Here is an 18,640-nt window from a genome sequence, read left to right as displayed (position 1 = left end):
AGATAAAGTATTACTTCAAAGAGAAAACGCATTAAATTCATAAATTATCAGAAATATATTTGTTGTTTAACAACAAAAGTAAAAGTAATAATATTTCAATTTCATTTACCTTATTTTTCTTTAATAAACTGTGTTCTTTAATTTTATTAAAATTAAAATTAATTTATTATTAATAATTTATTAAATTATTAATCTTGCTTTGGCCATTATTTGACAAAAAATAGTGCTTATGAAGCTCATGGATTAAAAGTAAATGAAGAGTAATACAAGATTTTTATAATTAAATACAGCATTATAACAAACAAGTTTGTGGCTAATTTATAATAGAAATTAAACATATAAAATCCCAAATATTTTCTAGGCTAAAAAAATTCAGCAGAAGCTGAGAGATGAGTCACAACTGTGTACAATATTTTGGACCTTAAAGAGACATGATTTTAGGGGCACCCGGGTGGCTCAGTCGGTTAAGCACCTGCCTCGGGCTCACTTGATGATCCCCAGTCCTAGGATGGAGCCCTGCCTGGGGCTCCCTGCTCATCTAGAAGCCTGCTTCTCGCTCTCCCTCTACCCCGCCCCTGCTTATCCTCTCTCTCATAAACAAATAAAATCTTAAAAAAAAAAAGAAGACATGCTTTTAACCAAGTCACTCACTGACTACCAATTAATGGTAAACTGCTTAAAGAATTTGGTGCAATTCATGTGTCAGACTGTAGCTCAGAAAGAGCATCGTTTAATTAGGATGCCTATGTTTTACAAAATTGCACCAACAGTTTCTAAAAATCAGCAAACGATTTGGAAATTATTAGAATGATCTATCTGATAAAAAAAATTCACCTATAACCTCTATTAATTGGCAACTTTAGATCTCAGTTTCCTTAGAAAGCAAAAGGGGCTAAATTTTAATGTTTTCAATGAACATACTGGTTTATATTACTATCTCCTTGTTAAATATTTTAGATATTGCCCATGCTTTTGGTACAGTTTATCATCTAATTGTGTTAGGAAGCACTTATATAATGAAGTTAAGTAACATCGATGGTAGAGAGCCTTGTCTTCTTTCTGATTTTAATTACAGTGTTTCTAGTGCTATGTCATTAAACATAATGCTGACATTTTATTTGATATAGAGTAAAAAAATAAAATTGTGTAAGTATTATTTCTGGTATGTAAAGAGTTTAATATGGTTTCCCATCTTTGACATTAATATGATTAGTTATAATAGTGGATTTTTAATATTGAATTGACCTTCTATTCTCATAATGAGCCCTATTTGGTGGTGGTATATTATTTTTTTAATGTACATCTGGATCCAATCATGCTTTTATTTTTTTAAAGAAATTTTATATCCATAACCCAAAGCAGGACTGGTTATTAGTTTTCTTTTCTATGAATGTGTATGTTTTATCAGACTTGAGTTTGAAAGATCTACTCATGAAGCAATATAGATTTAATGCCTTTTTGGTACAATTTTCTGACAACCATCTTGAATTCAACTATGATTTGTAGTCTAGACACATTTTCTATTTCTTTTTGAGTCTGTTTGGGGGTACATATTCTCATAAAATAATCTAGTTCATTCAAATTTTTAATTTTTGAAGCATAGAGCATTTTCTAATTTCTATGTAATATGGACTTACAAATAACATTTTTCCCTCTAGATTTTTGAATCAAACTGCCTTATTATTCCTAATACTGTAAATTTTTGTATTGAGATATAATTCACATATCATAAAATTCACCCTTTTAAAGCAAACCATTCAATGATTTTTTTTAAAGATTTTATTTATTTATTTGACACAGAGAGACAGCCAGCGAGAGACGGAACACAAGCAGGGGGAGTGGGAGAGGAAGAAGCAGGCTCCCTGCAGAGTAGGGAGCCTGATGCCGGGCTCGATCCCAGGACTCTGGGATCACGCCCTGAGCCAAAGGCAGACGCTTAATGACTGAGCCACTCAGGAGCCCCCACTGATTTTTTTTTAAAGATTTTATTTATTCATTTGAGAGAGACAGAGCACAAGCAGGGGGAGAGGCAGAAGCAGACTCCCCACTGAGCTGGGAGCCTGACATGGGGCTCGATCCCAGAACCTGGAGATCATGACCTAGGCCAAAGGCAGATGCCCAACCATCTGAGCCACTCAGACACCCCTGATTTTTAATATAGTCAGAGGTTTTACAAGCATTGCCACTATGTAATTCCAGACTATTTTCATCACTCCAAAAAGAGATCTGGCACCCATTAAGCTGTCACTCCCCATTGTCCCCTCCCCCTCAGCCCCTGGCAACACTGATACACTTTCTGTCTCTATGGATTTGTCTAATCTGGACATTTCATATAAATGGGATCACCCAATATGCGGCCTTTCATGTCTGGCTTCTTTCTTTTCTTTTCTTTTTTTTTTTTTAAGATTTTATTTATTTATTCGACAGAGATAGAGACAGCCAGCAAGAGAGGGAACACAAGCAGGGGGAGTAGGAGAGGAAGAAGCAGGCTCATAGCGGAAGAGCCTGATGTGGGACTCGATCCCAGAACGCCAGGATCACGCCCTGAGCCGAAGGCAGACACTTAACCGCTATGCCACCCAGGCGCCCCTGTCTGGCTTCTTTCATTCAGCATAATATTTTCAAGATTCATCCACATTGTAAAATGTTATCAGTATTTTATTCCTTTTCGTGACCGAATAATATTCACCCTTGATGAGTGTTCGGGCTGTTTCCATTTTCTGGCTATTATGAACAATCCTGAACATTCATGTACAGGTTTTTTTGTGTGAACACACGTTTTCAATTCTCTTGGGCATATACCTAGAGATGGAATTGCTGGCTGGTATGGTAACTCTATGCTTATCCTTTTGAGGAATTACCAAACTGGTTTTCAAAATGGCTTTACCGTTATACACTACTCTCAGCAGTGTACAAGAGTTCCAACTTTTCCGCATCCTTGCTAATGCTTTTTATTGTCTATCTTCTATTTTATGGTCATCCTAGCAGGTGTGGAGTGGTATCTCATTGTAGTTTTTATTTATAATTCCCTAAAACATATATTCTTTGGAGAAATGCCTATTCACATCCTTTGCCTATTGGGTTATCTTCAATTGAGTTGTCTTTTTATTTTTTTTAAGTTTATTTTTTTTTTAGTAATCTCTGCACCCAGTGTGGGGCATGAACTCACAACCTGAAATCAAGAGTTGCACAATCCACCAACTGAGCCAGCCAGGTACCCCTGTCTTCTTATTGTTAAGTTGTAGAGTTCTTTATATATTCTGGATACAAGTCAGTTATCAGATACATGATTATCTTATGATTTGCAAATATGTTCTCCCATCTTGTGGGTTGCCTTTTCAATTTCTTGATAGTGTTTTTTGAAGCATACAGTTTAAGAATTTTTTTTGGAATATGGAAATTGATCACTATCCTGTTTTCACCATCAAAACTTACGATCGTGATGTTTTCTTCTTGCCTTTGTACAAGGCCAAGAGAGACACTGGCTACTTTGACAACCATAAGTGAACTCCAGGAACGTCACCTACAGCATGACCTCTGTGATCAAAGCGGGCAATCGGAACTTCATCATTTTCCTCACTAAAATTCAAACAACCATCATTGAGTACAAAGGCTGTGATTTTCTTGCCATTCTTGATCCGTTGGACCCTGACATGCTTCCTGATGGCAGAATCTGTCTGTTTGGGTTCTCTCCCTACTTTTTCCAGCACGATTCCCTTTGTATGGAAGGTGCCTCCAAAAGGGTTGGCCTTCAAGGCTGTGCCCAAATGGGCTTTCTTGTACTGTATCATGCCACTTCTGATCTTGTCAGTGGCCACAGAGCTTCCTGGCCGTACAAACACCTTGACACTTGCCCATCCTGCCAGCACCAGGGGACTGACAAAAGAGGAAGTTTTAAATTTTGATAACATTTATGATTTTTCCCCTTTGGTTGTTTGAGCTTTAGATGTCATATCTAAGAAAACAATGTTTAATTTAAAAATCACAGCAATTCAAACTTAGTTTTCTTCTAAGAGTTTTATAATTTTAGCCTCTGTTTTACCTTTGATTCACTTTCTGAAGTAGATCTATATGGTATGAAGTAGGGCTCCAACTTTATTCTCATGGATGTGGATAGCCAGTCATTCCTATATCATTTATTGAAAAGACTATTCTTTCCTCATTGAAGTTTCTTGGCACCTTATGGGAAATCAATTGACCATAGGTGTATGGGTTTATTTCTGGAAGCTCAAAAATTTTTTTTCAAGGTTGTATTTATTTATTTATTTGACAGAGAGAGAGAGGGCCCAAGCAAGGGGAGCAGCAGGCAGATGGAGAGGGAGAGAGCTCCCTGCTCAGCCAGGGAGCCTGACGTGGGACTTGATCCCAGGACCCTTGGATCATAACCTGAGCCGAAGGCAGATACGTAACTGACTGAGCCACCCAGGCACCCTTGGACTCTCAAATCTATATGTCTCTTCTTATGCCATTACCACAATGTCTTGATTACTGCAGCTTTGTACTAAGTTTTAAAATTGGAAAGTTGGAGTCTTCCAACTTTGTTTTTCCTTTACACTGTTGTTTTGGCTATTCTTAGCCCCTTGTATTTTCATGTGAATTTTAGGATCAGCTTGTGAATTTCTGAAGAAATAAAAAAGACAGCTGAAATTTTAATGCAATGTCAGAGATTTTTCAAAGCCCAATGCATATCTCATTCCCCAGGTTCTTTTATTCAGCTCTTTTTGTTTTATCTATTGTTTGGTCCAACTATTTTCTACCGCCTCAGGGAGCCAGGAAGTTAAAAAATTGCCTGTAATTGTTTTTGACAAACACCTCGAGGGAAAAGTTTCCTTGCACTGGGCAAGCACTGAATCAGGTCAAAGATAGCTTTGAACATGGAGATTTCCAAGGACTCACCAGATGGGGCAGATCATGAAAAGTGACTGGGAATAAGGCTTTGAAGGAGGTATAGTACTGTTCTGCTCCATCTATTAGCCACCAGGCTACTGGTTTTTACCCCATAGGCAGACTGTTAGTTTTCAAGACTACTGCACAGCTGGAGAATGGAAGATCAGATTAAAGCAATTAAAATACCACGAAGTTTTCTGTTCTTACTGGGATTCAGCTGTTTTTCTCAAACAAACACTTCCCACATAACTGCAAGCCTTTGCTTAATTTCCAGAGTTCTGAAAAAGTTGATTCTGACTTTTGCCAGTTTTCTCATTGTTTTTATGAAGGAGAGAATTTCTGGATGTCCTTCCCTTGCCATTTTCATTGACATCACCCAAATAATGTTAATTTAGCTTTTCTTTTTTTCTCTTTCTTTCTTGATTAGTTTGGCCAGAACTTTGTCTTATTTTTACTATTCTTTAAAACCAAATGTAGGCTTTATTAATTCTTGGTTTCCTTTTTTTCCAATTTATCAACTTTATCCTTATTAATTCTTTTATCTTTCTTCAGAAAAATTCAGTAAATTTCCTTTTTACTTTCTGAAACGTTTAGTTCATTTATTTTGACTCTTCTTTGTTTCATAGTAAATAACATTAAAAGTTATGAATTATCCTCTGAGCATTACCTTAGCATCTCATAAGTTTGATACAGTCTTATCATAATTATTTTCCAGCCTGTAGTTGCAGTGTTATTTTCTTTTTGACTTGAGCTTTATTTATGAGGGTATTTTTAATTTTCCAAGTGATGTTTATTTATTATTTTGCAATCCGTTTCTTATTTTATTGCATTGCAGTATGTGAATGTATCAGTGAAATCCGACTTCTATAGGATTAATTTTTTTCTTGGTAACCTATGAGGTCATCAATTTAAAAACTGTTCTGAGAATAATGTATGCATAGAATATTCTATTCATTTTTCTCTCTCTCATCATAATTAAATATAATATTCAGTTCCTCTATTTCCTTCTTTGATCTATCAAAGACTGAGAATTGTTTCTTTTAAATCAATTTTATTGATTTAAAAAAAACTAATTTGTGTATAAATTACATACCTTAAAATGTACTCATTTTAAGTGTACATTTTGATTAGTGCAGCCCATGCTCCAGTCAAGATAGAGAACATTTCCATCATTCCAAAAAGTTTCCTTGTGGCCTTTCCAATTCAACCTCTTCCCTCTCCCCTCAAAGTTGGTCTCAGACTGAAACTCTTCTGTTTCTTGTTACCAGAAATTAGATTTGCCTCTTCAGAACTTCATATAAGGGGCCAAATAGAGATTATACTCTTCCGTGTCTGATTTCTTTGGTTAACATAATATTTTGAGATTCATCCAAGTAGTTGCTAGATCACTAGTTCATTCCTCTTCGTTGCTGAGGTGTGCTCCATTGTATGGATATACCACAACTTGTTTATCCACTCAACAGTTAACGGGCATTTGGATTTTCTCCAGTTTGGGCTACTACGATGAAAGCTGCTATAAATACTTGTGTACGAGTCTTCATGTGACATACAATTTCATTTCTCTGGCTTGTATTTTAAGTGAAGAGTTAACTTCACAAGAAACTGGTGAACTTCTTTTCCATAGTGGCTACGCATTTTACATTGTCATCAGGAATATGGGAGTTTCAGTGGTTCCACATCCTCACTGATAGCAGTGTTTTAACATTTGGGCCATTAAAGTCAATGTGCAGTGATATCTCACTGTGGTTTTGATTTCCATTTCCCAGATGATTGATGATGTTTGTGCATTAACACTTTATACATCTTTTGTGAAATCATCTGTTTCAATCTTTGCCCATTTTAAAAGTTGGTTTTTTTCCCTTTTATACTTGCGTTGTGAGAATTTTTTTACATATTCTTTTCGTTTTTTTTTTTTAAGTAGGCTCCACACCCAACATGTGGCTTGAACTCATGACCCTGAGATTAAGAGTTGCATGCTCTACCAACTGCGCCAGCCAGGCGCTCCTCTTTATATATTCTTGATACAAGTTTCTTGTCTGATACAGGTCTTGATTACTAGCTATATGTCTTGAAACTTGATAAATGGATTCATTCCACTTTCTTTTTCAAAACTTTCAGCTATTCTAGTTTCTTTGCCTGTTCATATAAATTTTTAAAAAGTCTTGGGTACATCTACAAGATCTTATTGGAATTTTGATAGAAATTTCATTAAGCCTATATATCAGTTTGGGGGAGAATTGATATTTTACTATGTTAAGTCTTCCAACACATGAACATAATATGTCTTTCCACTTATTTAGACCTTCTTTGATTTCTTTCATTAACATTTTATAGTTTTCAGGATACAAATCTTGTATATGTTTTGTTAGATTTACACCTAAGTATGTGATTTTGTTTTGAGCAATTATAAGTGGTATTGCATTTTAAATTTTGGTGTTCATGTGTTTATTGCTAATATTTAGAAATGCAATTGATTGAGACACTTGGGTGGTGCAGTCAGATAAGCATCCAACTCTTGGTTTCGGCTCAGGTTGTGATCTCAGGGTTGTGAGACTGAGCCCCTCATGAGGCTCTGTGCTCAGCATGGAGTCTGCTGGAGATTTTCTGCCTCTCCCTCTGCCCCTCCTGTTTGTGCTCTCTCTCAAATAAATAAATAAATCTTTAAGAAAAAAGAACTGCAATTGATTAACAATTTTTTATCTTAGAACTTATGATCTTGCTGAGCTCACTTATTAATTCCAGGACTTTTTTGTAGATTCCTTGGGACTTTCTACATAAACAATTATGTCATCTGTAACCAGGACAGTTTTCTTTCTTTCTTTCTTTCTGATTGGTATCCTTTTTATTTTTTTCTTGTCTTATTGCACTGGTTAGAGCTTCCAGCACTAAGTTGCGTAGGACTGATATAGCAGACCCCCTTCCCCTTTCCCCAGACTTAGACAAAAAGCATTTATTCTTTCATCATCAAGTATAATGTTGGCAGCAATTTTTTTTTTTTTTGTAGATGTGCTTTATCAAATTGAGGAGATTCTCCTCTTCCTATTTTTCTGAAAGTTTTACACATGGATGGGTGTTGAATTTTGTTAAATGCTTTTCTTGCATCACTTGATACAATCATGTGATTTTCTTTCTTTCATCCATTAGTATAGTGGATCACATTGATTGACCTTTAAATATTACATCAGCCTTTCATTTTTTAAATAAACTCCTCTTGATCATGGCAACTAATTCTTTTAATACATTGCTAAATTCTATTTGTTAATATATTTTAAGAAATTGTATGCCTATATTGATGAGGGATATCAGTCTCTAGTATTCTTTCTTTTTCTTTTTCTTTTCCTTTTTTCTTTCTTTCTTCTTTTCTTCCTTTCTTTCTTCTTCTTTGTCTGGTTTTAGTAGAAGAGTAAAACTGTCTTCATAAAATGCATTTGAAGTGTCCCCTTCTTTTCTATTTTCTGGAAGAGATTCTGTTAAATTTGTGTTAAATGTTTATGTTTGCTAGAATTCTCCAGTGAAGCTCTCTGGGCCTGATGATTTATTTGGGAGGATTTTTATTTTATTTTATTTTTTAAGATTTTATTTATTTATTGGTCAGAGAGAGAGATAGCATGCACAGGAAGGGGGGAGCAGCAGAGGGAGAGGGAGAAGCAGGCTCTTCACTGAGCAGGGAGCATGATGTGGGGCTCAATCCCAGGACTCTGGGATCATGACCTGAGCCGAAGGCAGAGCTTAACCAATGAGCTACCCAGGCTCCCTGGAGGAATTTTTAGATTACAAATTAAATTTCTTATAAATTAGGGTATTCAAATTATCTACTTAATATTGGGTTGTGGTAGTTTGTGTTTTTCAAAGAATTTAGTCCATTCCATCTATATTTTCAAATTTGTGTGTAGAGTCGTTTTTAGTATTCCCTTAAAACTCTTGATTTCTGCAGTCTGTAGTGATTCCTCCTGTTTTCTTGCTGATACTGCTGTATATGCCGTCTCTCTCTTTTTTTGTTAGTATTGCTAGATATTTCTCAACTATATTGATCTTTTCAAAGAATGAGCTCTTTGTTTCATTTATTGTCTCTACTGTTTTTCATTTTAAAATTTCATTGATTTGTGTTCTTATATTTATTATTTCCTTCCTTCTTGCTTTGGTTTTGTTCCCCCTCCCCCCCCCCCAGATTCTTGATGGGTGAGCTTAGATGATTGATTTAGGACTTTTCATCTTTTTTTTTTTTAAGTAGGCTCCATACCCAATGTGGAGCCCATTGTGGGGCTCTAACTCATGACCCTGAGATCAAGACCTGAGCTGAGATCAAGAGTCAGATGCTTAACTGAATGAGCCACCCAGGCATCCCCCTTTCCTCTTTTCTAATGTATGCATTTACTGTAATAAATTTTCCTCTTAGGACTTCTCTAGTTGTGTCTCACAAATTTTGATAAGTTGTAATTTCACTTTCATTCACTTCAATGGTTGGTGTGGGGTTTTTTTGTTTTTTTTGTATTTTTTTTTTAATTTTCCTTGAAACTGCCTCTCTGATTCATGGGTTATTCAGACGTCATTTAGTGTTGTTAGTTTCCAAGATTTTGGAGGTTTCCCTGTTGCATCTCTGTTACAGACTTCTAGTTTGATTCCATGTGGTTGGAGAACACATGATATTTCTTTTATGGCCCAAAATATGGTCTATCTTGATATATGTCCTGTAGGCACTTGAAGAGAATGTGTGTTCTTCTCTTATTGGGTAGAATGTTCTATAAATGTTAATTAAATACTGTTGGTTGTTGGTGGTGTTGAGTTCTTCCACATATTTGCTGATTTTCTGTCTAGCTGTTCTACCAATTGTTGAGAGAGGAGTGTGGAAGTCTCCAAATGTAACTGTGGGTTTTTCTATTTCATCTTTAAGTTCTACCAGTTTTTGCTTCAAGTTTTGCAGCTTTATATTTTGGTGCATACAGATTAAGGATTGCTGTGTCTCCTTTGTGGATTTGTTTTTTATCATTATATAATGTCTTTGTCTCTGATAACTTTTGTTCCTCTAAAGCCTCCTTTACTTGATATTAATATAGCCATTCCTGTTCTATTTTGATTAGTGTTTGCGTGATACAGCTTTTCATAACTTTTTACTTTCAACTTGTGTTTATCACTATATTTGAAATGGTTTTCTTGTAGTTTGGTCATGTCTTTTAATCTATTCTGTCAATATCTGTCTCTTAATTGGTATATTTAGGCTGTTTACATGTAATGGGATTATGGATATATTACGGCTTAAGTTTCCGATTTTATTTTTCTGTTTTCTGTTTGTTCTGTTTTTCATACCTCTGTTTTCTATTTCCTATCATCTCTGGGTTACTTGAACATTTTTAGAAATCCATCTTGGCTTATCTATCGTGTTGTCTATAGTGTATATCTTTGTATAGATTTTTAGTGGCTGCTGTATTACTTAGATACCTATAGGTATTTTATATATTATATCTACTATAGATAGATGATAGATAGATAGATAGATAGATAGATAGATAGATAGATAGATAGATAGATAGATTTAGATGTATCTTATCACAGTGTACTGGTTTTCTCATCTTACCAGTTCAAAACCTTACTTCCCTTTATGTCCCTTTATCCTCCCCTATTTATATATCATCATCAGATATACTTCCTCTACATAAAATTCAAGGCATATCAAACAGTGCTATAATTTTTCTTCAGCCATCAAACATAATTTAGAAGATTCAACAGAAGGATAGTCTCTTGTATTTACCCATATTTTTGCCTACTGTGTTCTTTATTCCTTCCAGATGTTCTGAGATTCCTTTTTTTATTGTTTCCTTTCTGCTTAGAGAAATTTCTTTAGCCTTTCTTTTAGTGTAAATTCTCTAGCAACAAATTTTCTTAGTTTTCCTTCATCTGAAAATATCTTGATTTATCCTTCATTCCTGAAGGATATTTTCTCTGGATATAGGATTCTGAGTTGATAATTCTTTTCTTTGACCACTTGAAAGATACTGTGTCACTTCCTCTGGCCTGTGTGGTTTCTGGTAATAACCTCTTTGTCATCCTAATTGTTTTCCCTAGATAAGGTGTCATTTCTCTTTTACTGCTTTCAAGTCGTTTTTTGTTTTCTTTCTTTTGTCTTTACTTTTCAGAAATTTGACTGTGAAACTCTTGGTGTGGATTTCTTTGGGTTTTGTTTAGGGTTCCCTAAAGCTTTTTGAATCTGAAAATTTATATCTTTTGCCAAACTGGGCATTTTTCAGCCTTTTTTTTTTTTAAGTACTTTTTCAGCTCTGACCTCTTTCTTTTCCCCTTCTGTCACTTTGGTGACACAAATACTATATTTTTTGTTACAGCCTCACAGGTTGCTTAGGCTTTATTTTCTTTTTTCATGTATTTTTCTCTCTGTTGTTCAGGCTGGATAATTTCAATTGTTGTGCCTTCCAGTTTCCTGATTTTTTTTTTCTCCCGTATCCTCTCCATTCCACTCTTGAGCCTACCCATTGAGTCCTTTATTTTGGTTATTGGATTTTTCAGTTGAACATTTCCATTTGGTCTTCTTTATGCCTTCCATTTCTTTGCTTAGACTTTCTGCTTCTTTGCTGGAAATCCCTAGTTTTTCATTTGTTTCAAGCATGGTTGTAATTGCTCATTGGAGCATTTTTCTGATGACTGCTTTACAATTTTCATCAGCTCTAGCATCTTTGCCATCTCAGTGTAGGCATATCCTGATTATGATTTCTCATTCATTTGGAGAGCTTCCTGTTTCCTGGTACGATGAGTGATTTTTTTATTAAAAGCTGGACATTCTAGGCATATGATGAAACCTGCATGTTACTTAAACTTCATGTTTTGCCTGGTTTACTCTGACACTGCCTCGATCCTGCCAGGTAATGGCAGTCATCCGAATTTCCTACTCAGCCTCTGTTGACACCCAAGGTGGAGCACTCTTCATTACTGTTGGGCTGCATGGGAATTCCAGATTCCCACTAGGCCTCTGCTAATACCTTCCTGGCTGGAAGAGTGAGAGATGCCTTCTTCCTGCTCCCCCATGGCCTCTGTTGGCACTACAGGAAGGGATGGCCCTGTTCTTGCTGAGGAGTGGTGAAAGACCTCGCTTTCCACTCAGCTTCCTCTGACACCATCCTACTATGAGATGTATCTCATCACTTCCCGGTGGGGGTGGAAGTCTGGGCTTCCCAATGGTATCCCCTGATGCAAGAGAGGGATGCCTCTTTATCACCCAGCAGGGATGAAAGTCCATCTTGGCCTTCTCTGACACCATCCTGGTGGAAGTATTGGGGTGCCTCATTACAGCTGGACAAGGGTAGAAGAGTCTAAGCTCTCCACTTGACCTTCCCTAGACTGTGTTACCATGGGGCCCCAGATTTTTCTTTGGTGTTGGGATTCAGTAAAACAGTTAATTTCTAAAAGTTTTCCATCCTCCTAGGCTGCCCTTTTCCTGGTCCTTTGGCTAGAGGAAGAGAGCTTTTTGCTTTGACCTTTTTTTTGCCTGCCTCCATTGGTGTCTCCACGTGGCCACCTACTCCCGCACCCAGTCTCAGATCGATGAGGCAGAAAGAAAACGGAGGGAACCCACTGCTCTCTTATCCTTTGAATCTGACATCCCTTGCCAGTCTGAAACTTTTCAGAGTTTTCTGACTTAAAAAAACCAAAAAACCCAAACTCGAATTTTCTGATTTAATGATTCAAGAGAATCTCAAAATAAAACAAAAAGATTTCTCATGGAATTTGACAACAAGCATTTAAAAAATTATTTTGAGGGGTACTTGCGTGGCCCAGTCAGCTGAGTAGCCAACTCTTGACTTCGACTCAGGTCATGATCTCAGGGCCGTGAGATTGAGCCCCAAGTCGGGCTCTGTGCTGGGCATGGAGTCTTCTTAAGATTCTCTCTCTTTCCCACTCTCTCTGTCCCTCTCCCCACCACACACACACACACACACACACACACACACACACACAATTTCTCTCTCTCTCAAAATAATAATAATAATAATAGTAATAGTAATAATATAGGCAAAATAGCAAAGGATATTCTGAAAAAGGCAATAATAAAAGATGACATTTAAATAAGTCCTTAAAGAACAATAACTGAAATCGTGTGGTACTAGAGCAAATTAGATCTACAACTTGATGAAACCAAAGGTCCCAAAACCAGTGATGACATAAGAGAATTTAATATATGAAAAGGATGTTACAAAAATGATAGGAAAAGGGAACACCATGGAGTAAAGGAATTGGACAGCGGGCAAGCAGAGAAATTAGTTTAGATGTACACCTAAAAATAAAGTCCAGATTAGAAGGGAGCAATTAAAAAATATAGAAGACCCAGTGAGATATACGATGGTGTATTTATCATGTATACATGATGTCCAGGGGTTTTAGTTATATTTAATGGAAAAAATAAGGAAAACTCCATCTACCCCATCTTCTCCATCTTTTACATACTCTTGTTTCATTCTGGATAGTTTCTATTGTCATGTCTTCAACTCCGTTACGCTTTCCTATACAAGGTCAAATGTGCTGTTAATCCCAATCACTGTACGTTTTATCCAAGATATTGTAATTTTCATCTCTAGAATGTTGTTTTGGGTCATTTTTTTATATCTACTGTGTCTGCACTTAACTTACTCTACCTTTCCTAGCTTCTTGAACATATGAAACACAGTTATAATACTGTTTTAATGTTCTTGCTTACTCATCCATATCATTTCTAGGTCAGTTTCAATTGACTGATTTTTCTCTTCTTTATTGCTTATATTTTTAGATTTCTTTACATTATTGGTAATTTTTAAAAGGTTTTATTTATTTATTTTTAAGTAATCTCTACATCCAATGGGGAGCTCAAACTCATGACCCCAAGAGAGTCACAGGCTCTTCTGACTGAGCCAGCCAGGCACCCCCATGATTGGGAATTTTTTTTTTTTAACTCCGACTTGCCTGAACTCAGTTGCCTCATGTATTCTGTTCAGTTTTCTAGATATTTATGGCAGGAGGGCTAGTCTGATTCCCATTATTCCATCATCACCAGAAATGAAAGGGTGGGTAGTGTTTGTAAAGCCTCTCATTGTGAATGTTTGTTCTGTATATTGTGATGTCATGTTATTTAGTGCCCAAAGTTCATGACATCATAAATGAGAATTTTACTTTTATCAAAGCAATTTAGTCCTATATTATTTTTTTTTTTTAAAGATTTTATTTATTTATTTGACAGAGAGAGACAGCCAGCGAGAGAGGGAACACAGCAGGGGGAGTGGGAGAGGAAGAAGCAGGCTCATAGTAGAGGAGCCTGATGTGGGACTCGATCCCGGTACGCCAGGATCACGCCCTGAGCCGAAGGCAGACGCTTTAACGACTGCGCTACCCAGGCGCCCCTAGTCCTATATTATTTAAAATTTTGGTTTGAATTTAACTTTTGTTCTTTTTTTAAAAAATTTAAATTCAATTAGTCAACTTTAGTTTCAGATGTAATGTTCAGTAATTTATCAGTTGTGTATAACACCCAGTGCTCATCACATCACGTGCCCTCCTTAAGGCCCATCACCCAATTACCCCATCCCCCCATCAACCTCCCTTCCAGCAACACTGTTTGTTTCCTAGAGTTAAGAATTTCTTTTTTTAAAAATAGAAAGTATATATACTTTTTGTTTGAGAGAGAGAGAGAGAGAGCACGTAAAGGGAGAGTGAGAGGGAGAAGCAGACTCCCCACTGAGCAGAGAGCCTGATGTGGGACTCCATCTCCAGACTCCGAGACCACAACCCGAGCCATAGGCAGACACTTGACTGAGCCACCCAGACACCCAAGAATTTAACTTTTTATAATAATATTGTCCCTGTATTTTGCAGACTAACAGTTGCCTTTTATCTTTTTACCCATTCTTTTACTTAAAACATTGTTTTGAGTTTGCTTTTAGAATTAATATGATAATCTTTGTCTTTTGATAGAGAAGTTTGAACTGTTGATCTATTTATTGTGATGACTAATATAGTCTTAATTCTGTCATTGTTTTTTTTTTACACTTTTTCTTATTTTCTTTCTGTATTTGGTTATATTGTTCATATTTTTCATTTTCTCATTTTCTACTCCTTTGGAAGTTACATGTATTTTCTTATTTTTATTTTGGTAGGTCCTATTTTTAAAACTTAAGTTCTATTAATCTTTGACTCCTTTCCTGCTTGTTTGACATTTGGAAATTTCACCAGGATATGTCTAGATGTATACTCTTTTAATTTTACCCGCTCTTGGCGGTTGCTTTTCTCTCAAACTGTTATCACCACTTACAGATTTACTCTGATGTTTTGCTCATCTTCTTTCATTTCACTATGCTTCTCTCAGAATTCTAGGAGATTTTCTTTTTTTAACAGCCAATTTGAATTATTAACTCCGTTTTCTTCAATGTTTAATATGCTCTTCACTGCCCCTACTACATTTAAAAATTCTGTGATCATGATTTTTCATCTTAAAGTAAAACCGTCTTATCTCAGATGACTACCTTTTCATAAATACATTTTCTAATCTCATGGAAAATATGTTTTATATTTAAAAATTTTCCTTCTGTTTCTTGGAGTAAGTCTGCTTTATAGGGGAACATTTGTTCAGATTATATGTCTGATTTAATTTCAGGTAAAAGTAACAATTTGATGCTTGTCCTATTTTATTTACCCTTTGGAGACAGGTCCAAGTTTGCAGAGAGGAGGAGGAGCAAGTTCAGTTCTTTTTATCTCAGACATGGAGAAAGAGACATTCAAATTTCTGAAGGTTTGGTTGGCTAGTTGGGGCATTCAATTTACCACATGGTGTGGGTTATAACCATTTGTAAGGCAGTCATTTGGTAGGGAAGCTCCCTCCTCTGCGGAACATCTCCTTTCACCCTCTCTGGGTATGGGCATGGGCAGACACAGTAACTCAAGCCATTCTTGGGATCGAGATTAGCTCTCTTCTCACTGCCTCTTGACTCACCCTCAATGCAAACCCCTAATTCTATGCATCTGGATGAAGTCTCAGGTCCAGATGCCAGCAGGGATAGGAAAAGGTCTCTACTAAAGGGTCCCATAGAGCAGGGACATTCAGGGGTCAATCAAGCGTATCTTGCTTTTAGTATTTGAGTTAGCGGGGGACACAGACTTTTCCTCGAACCAGTCTGACTATCCATCTCAACTTAGTGTACCACCTTTTAGTGCACCTCAGGGAAAAACAGGGCAAATGTTGTAGCCAAGTGCCTTGAGTATGGGCCTGCAGCAGTTCCTAAAATCTTTTGATTTGCCTCTCTTGACCACCATGTGGTCCTTCATAGCCACGATTTGCTCAGAATTTAAGGGTTTTCAAGCTTGCTTGTCTTTGCTTCTTAGGTAGCTCTTTTTTTTTTTTTTTTGGTCCCATCCATCCATCCATCCACCCATCTGATACTTATTGAGCAGTTACTATGTGCCAAATACTGTTCTGGATGTGTAAGATTCAGTGGTGAAAGAAGACAGAAGTGGATCTTGCATTCTAGAGGAAGGTTCCATTACATGATGTGAGGACTTGAACTCCCTCAATCCGAGCTCATTTATATCACATTACTTCAAAATATCTTTGTATTTCAGCAATGATATAGATGTTTTGAATGCTTTATGAGTTTGATAGGATTTGGGGAAGTAGAAGCACATACCATGTTTATAAAGTGTAAGAATCATCCAGGAAAGAAGAAAGAGGAAAAAAGAAAGAGAAAGGGGAGATAGGGAACTAACAGTTTATCATAGAAGTTTCAAGGGCCCTACTTGTCTCAGATAGCTCATGTGCACAGTTAGACAAAGGTGAAGGTCCTGGATTTGAGTGGCAGCCCCATTTGTCTCTACAATCCCTCCCTTTCTCATATTCTACTCTAGTACGATGCTCTCTCCATCGTTGGCATAAAGCTTTTCATGTATTACATTAAGGGCAATTAAAAAAATAAATGTATCGTTCACCATCATTTTTGTAATAAAAATTATACAATTTCATTTTACTTTTTAATTTAGCATCCATATCATTTTAAAATTTTCATCATTTTTGTTTTAATGGCCATATATTATTCCATTATATTGATTCCTCAAATTGTTTAGCCGTCCCCTGTCCTTTCTTTTACTATTTATAGGGTTCTCCTTTTGCACTACCACTATTCATAAATGGTGTGATGAAAGTCTTGAGGAGCTTTGTTCCTAAAATTTATTTCATGAGTATGAATTTCCAGAAAAAAGGCAATTAGGTCAAAAAGTATTGATGTTGTGGGGCTCTTGTTAGATATTTTAAATCACTTTTCAAAAGGGACCAGCAATGTGGCAATTTTCCTGAAACCTCATCAACATTAGTTTGCTTTTAAAAATCAGTTTCATACCAATTTGATCATTTTGTAGACAAAAACTGGGGCATATTTTATGCCTATTGATCATTCGTCCTTGCGTTTACTATTTCTATCTCCTTTTCAGTGAATTGTTTGGTCATGTCATCTGCTCATTTATTTGGCTTTGGGGTGTTCTTACATATTTTAATATACTCTATTCTGTCTAGATGAGGTATTCTCAATCTTGGGACCACAGAGAGCCCTAGGAAGACCTCCAGCCCCATACAAGTATACCTACCATTTACGTGTGTCTGTGTCTACGTATGTGTAGGTCTGCATGTGTCGATGTGAATGTGTGTGTGTTCCTGTGTGTGTTCGTATGTATGTGTATGTATGCATGTGTACATATATATGTGAAAAGGTCCTAAGTTTCTTTAGATTCTCCAAAACATCAAATTTTTAAAAATAGTTAAGAGCCCATTTGATAGCAATCTTCTCCTTAATATATTCCTTTTCTTTTTCTTTTAGTTTGTGTTTACACACATCTAGCATTGTGATACAGCATACTCTATCATTTTTCCTCTTTGAATCTCTATTTCTTCTATCTTGGCCTATTATGATTATTTCTTAGATAGGATAAATATACCATTGTATAGCTCACTGGGTCTTCTATAGTTTTTTATTGATCCCTTCTAAACCTGGGATTTATTTTTAGGTATACATCTAAACTAATATCCCTGCTTGTCTACTGTCCAACCCCTTTATTCCATGGTGTTTCTTTTCCCTAGCATTTTGTGACATCCTTCCTACATGCTAAATTCTCTTTTGTCATAGTCTGCTTTTGGACCTTTGGTTTTATCAAGTTACAGATCTAATTTGCTCTAGTACTACTTTATTTCAGTTATTGTTTATTAATGACTTATTTATTTTTAAGATTTTATTTATTTTAGAGGGGGGAGGAGCAAAGGGAAAGGGAGAGACAGAGAATCTTAAGCAGGCTCTGCACTCAGCATGGAGCCTGACCCAGGGCTCACTCTCACAACCTTGAGATCAAGACCTGAGCCGAAATCAAGAGTCAGGTGCTTAACAAACTGAGCCACCCAGGTGCCCCTCAAAATTATTTTTAAATGCGTGTTATCAAATTCTGTAAGAAATCCTTTTGTATTATTCTGAGATTATCTTGAATCACTAAATGAGAAAATTAGAGTATTTCTACTTTCTGTTGAGAAACGTGATTATTTTTCTATTCAGATTTTCTACTATGCTTTCCAGGGAAATTTTGAAATTTTTTGTGTCCCATGTTTATGTCTGAGTATTTAATTAGTTATATTTGATTATGAATTGGATCTCATTCTTTAATTTGTTTCCTGTCTTGTCTTTGCATTTAGTTAAGAAAGCTACTGATTTTGAAAATACTTCTCATGTATCCATAGCTAACCAGTTATTGAACT

General features: G+C 36.2%; 1 protein-coding gene across 1 annotated transcript; it reads right to left on the bottom strand.

The window, feature by feature from the left end:
- Positions 1 to 3,485: 3,485 nt before the first annotated feature.
- LOC113266600 (40S ribosomal protein S23-like) lies at positions 3,486 to 3,791 on the bottom strand. The gene has a single exon (XM_044389532.2). It carries the CDS (start codon positions 3,789 to 3,791, stop codon positions 3,486 to 3,488), a length of 306 nt encoding a protein of 101 aa, XP_044245467.2.
- Positions 3,792 to 18,640: the final 14,849 nt, after the last annotated feature.

The sequence above is a fragment of the Ursus arctos genome, unplaced genomic scaffold, assembly GCF_023065955.2.
Source record: "Ursus arctos isolate Adak ecotype North America unplaced genomic scaffold, UrsArc2.0 scaffold_18, whole genome shotgun sequence".
Lineage (NCBI taxonomy): Eukaryota > Metazoa > Chordata > Mammalia > Carnivora > Ursidae > Ursus > Ursus arctos.
This window is presented reverse-complemented; position numbering and strand designations above follow the sequence as displayed.

Bases quoted from the DNA above. Each gene is read 5' to 3' on its own strand.
- LOC113266600 (XM_044389532.2), bottom strand. From the start codon at position 3,791: ATGATACAGTACAAGAAAGCCCATTTGGGCACAGCCTTGAAGGCCAAC.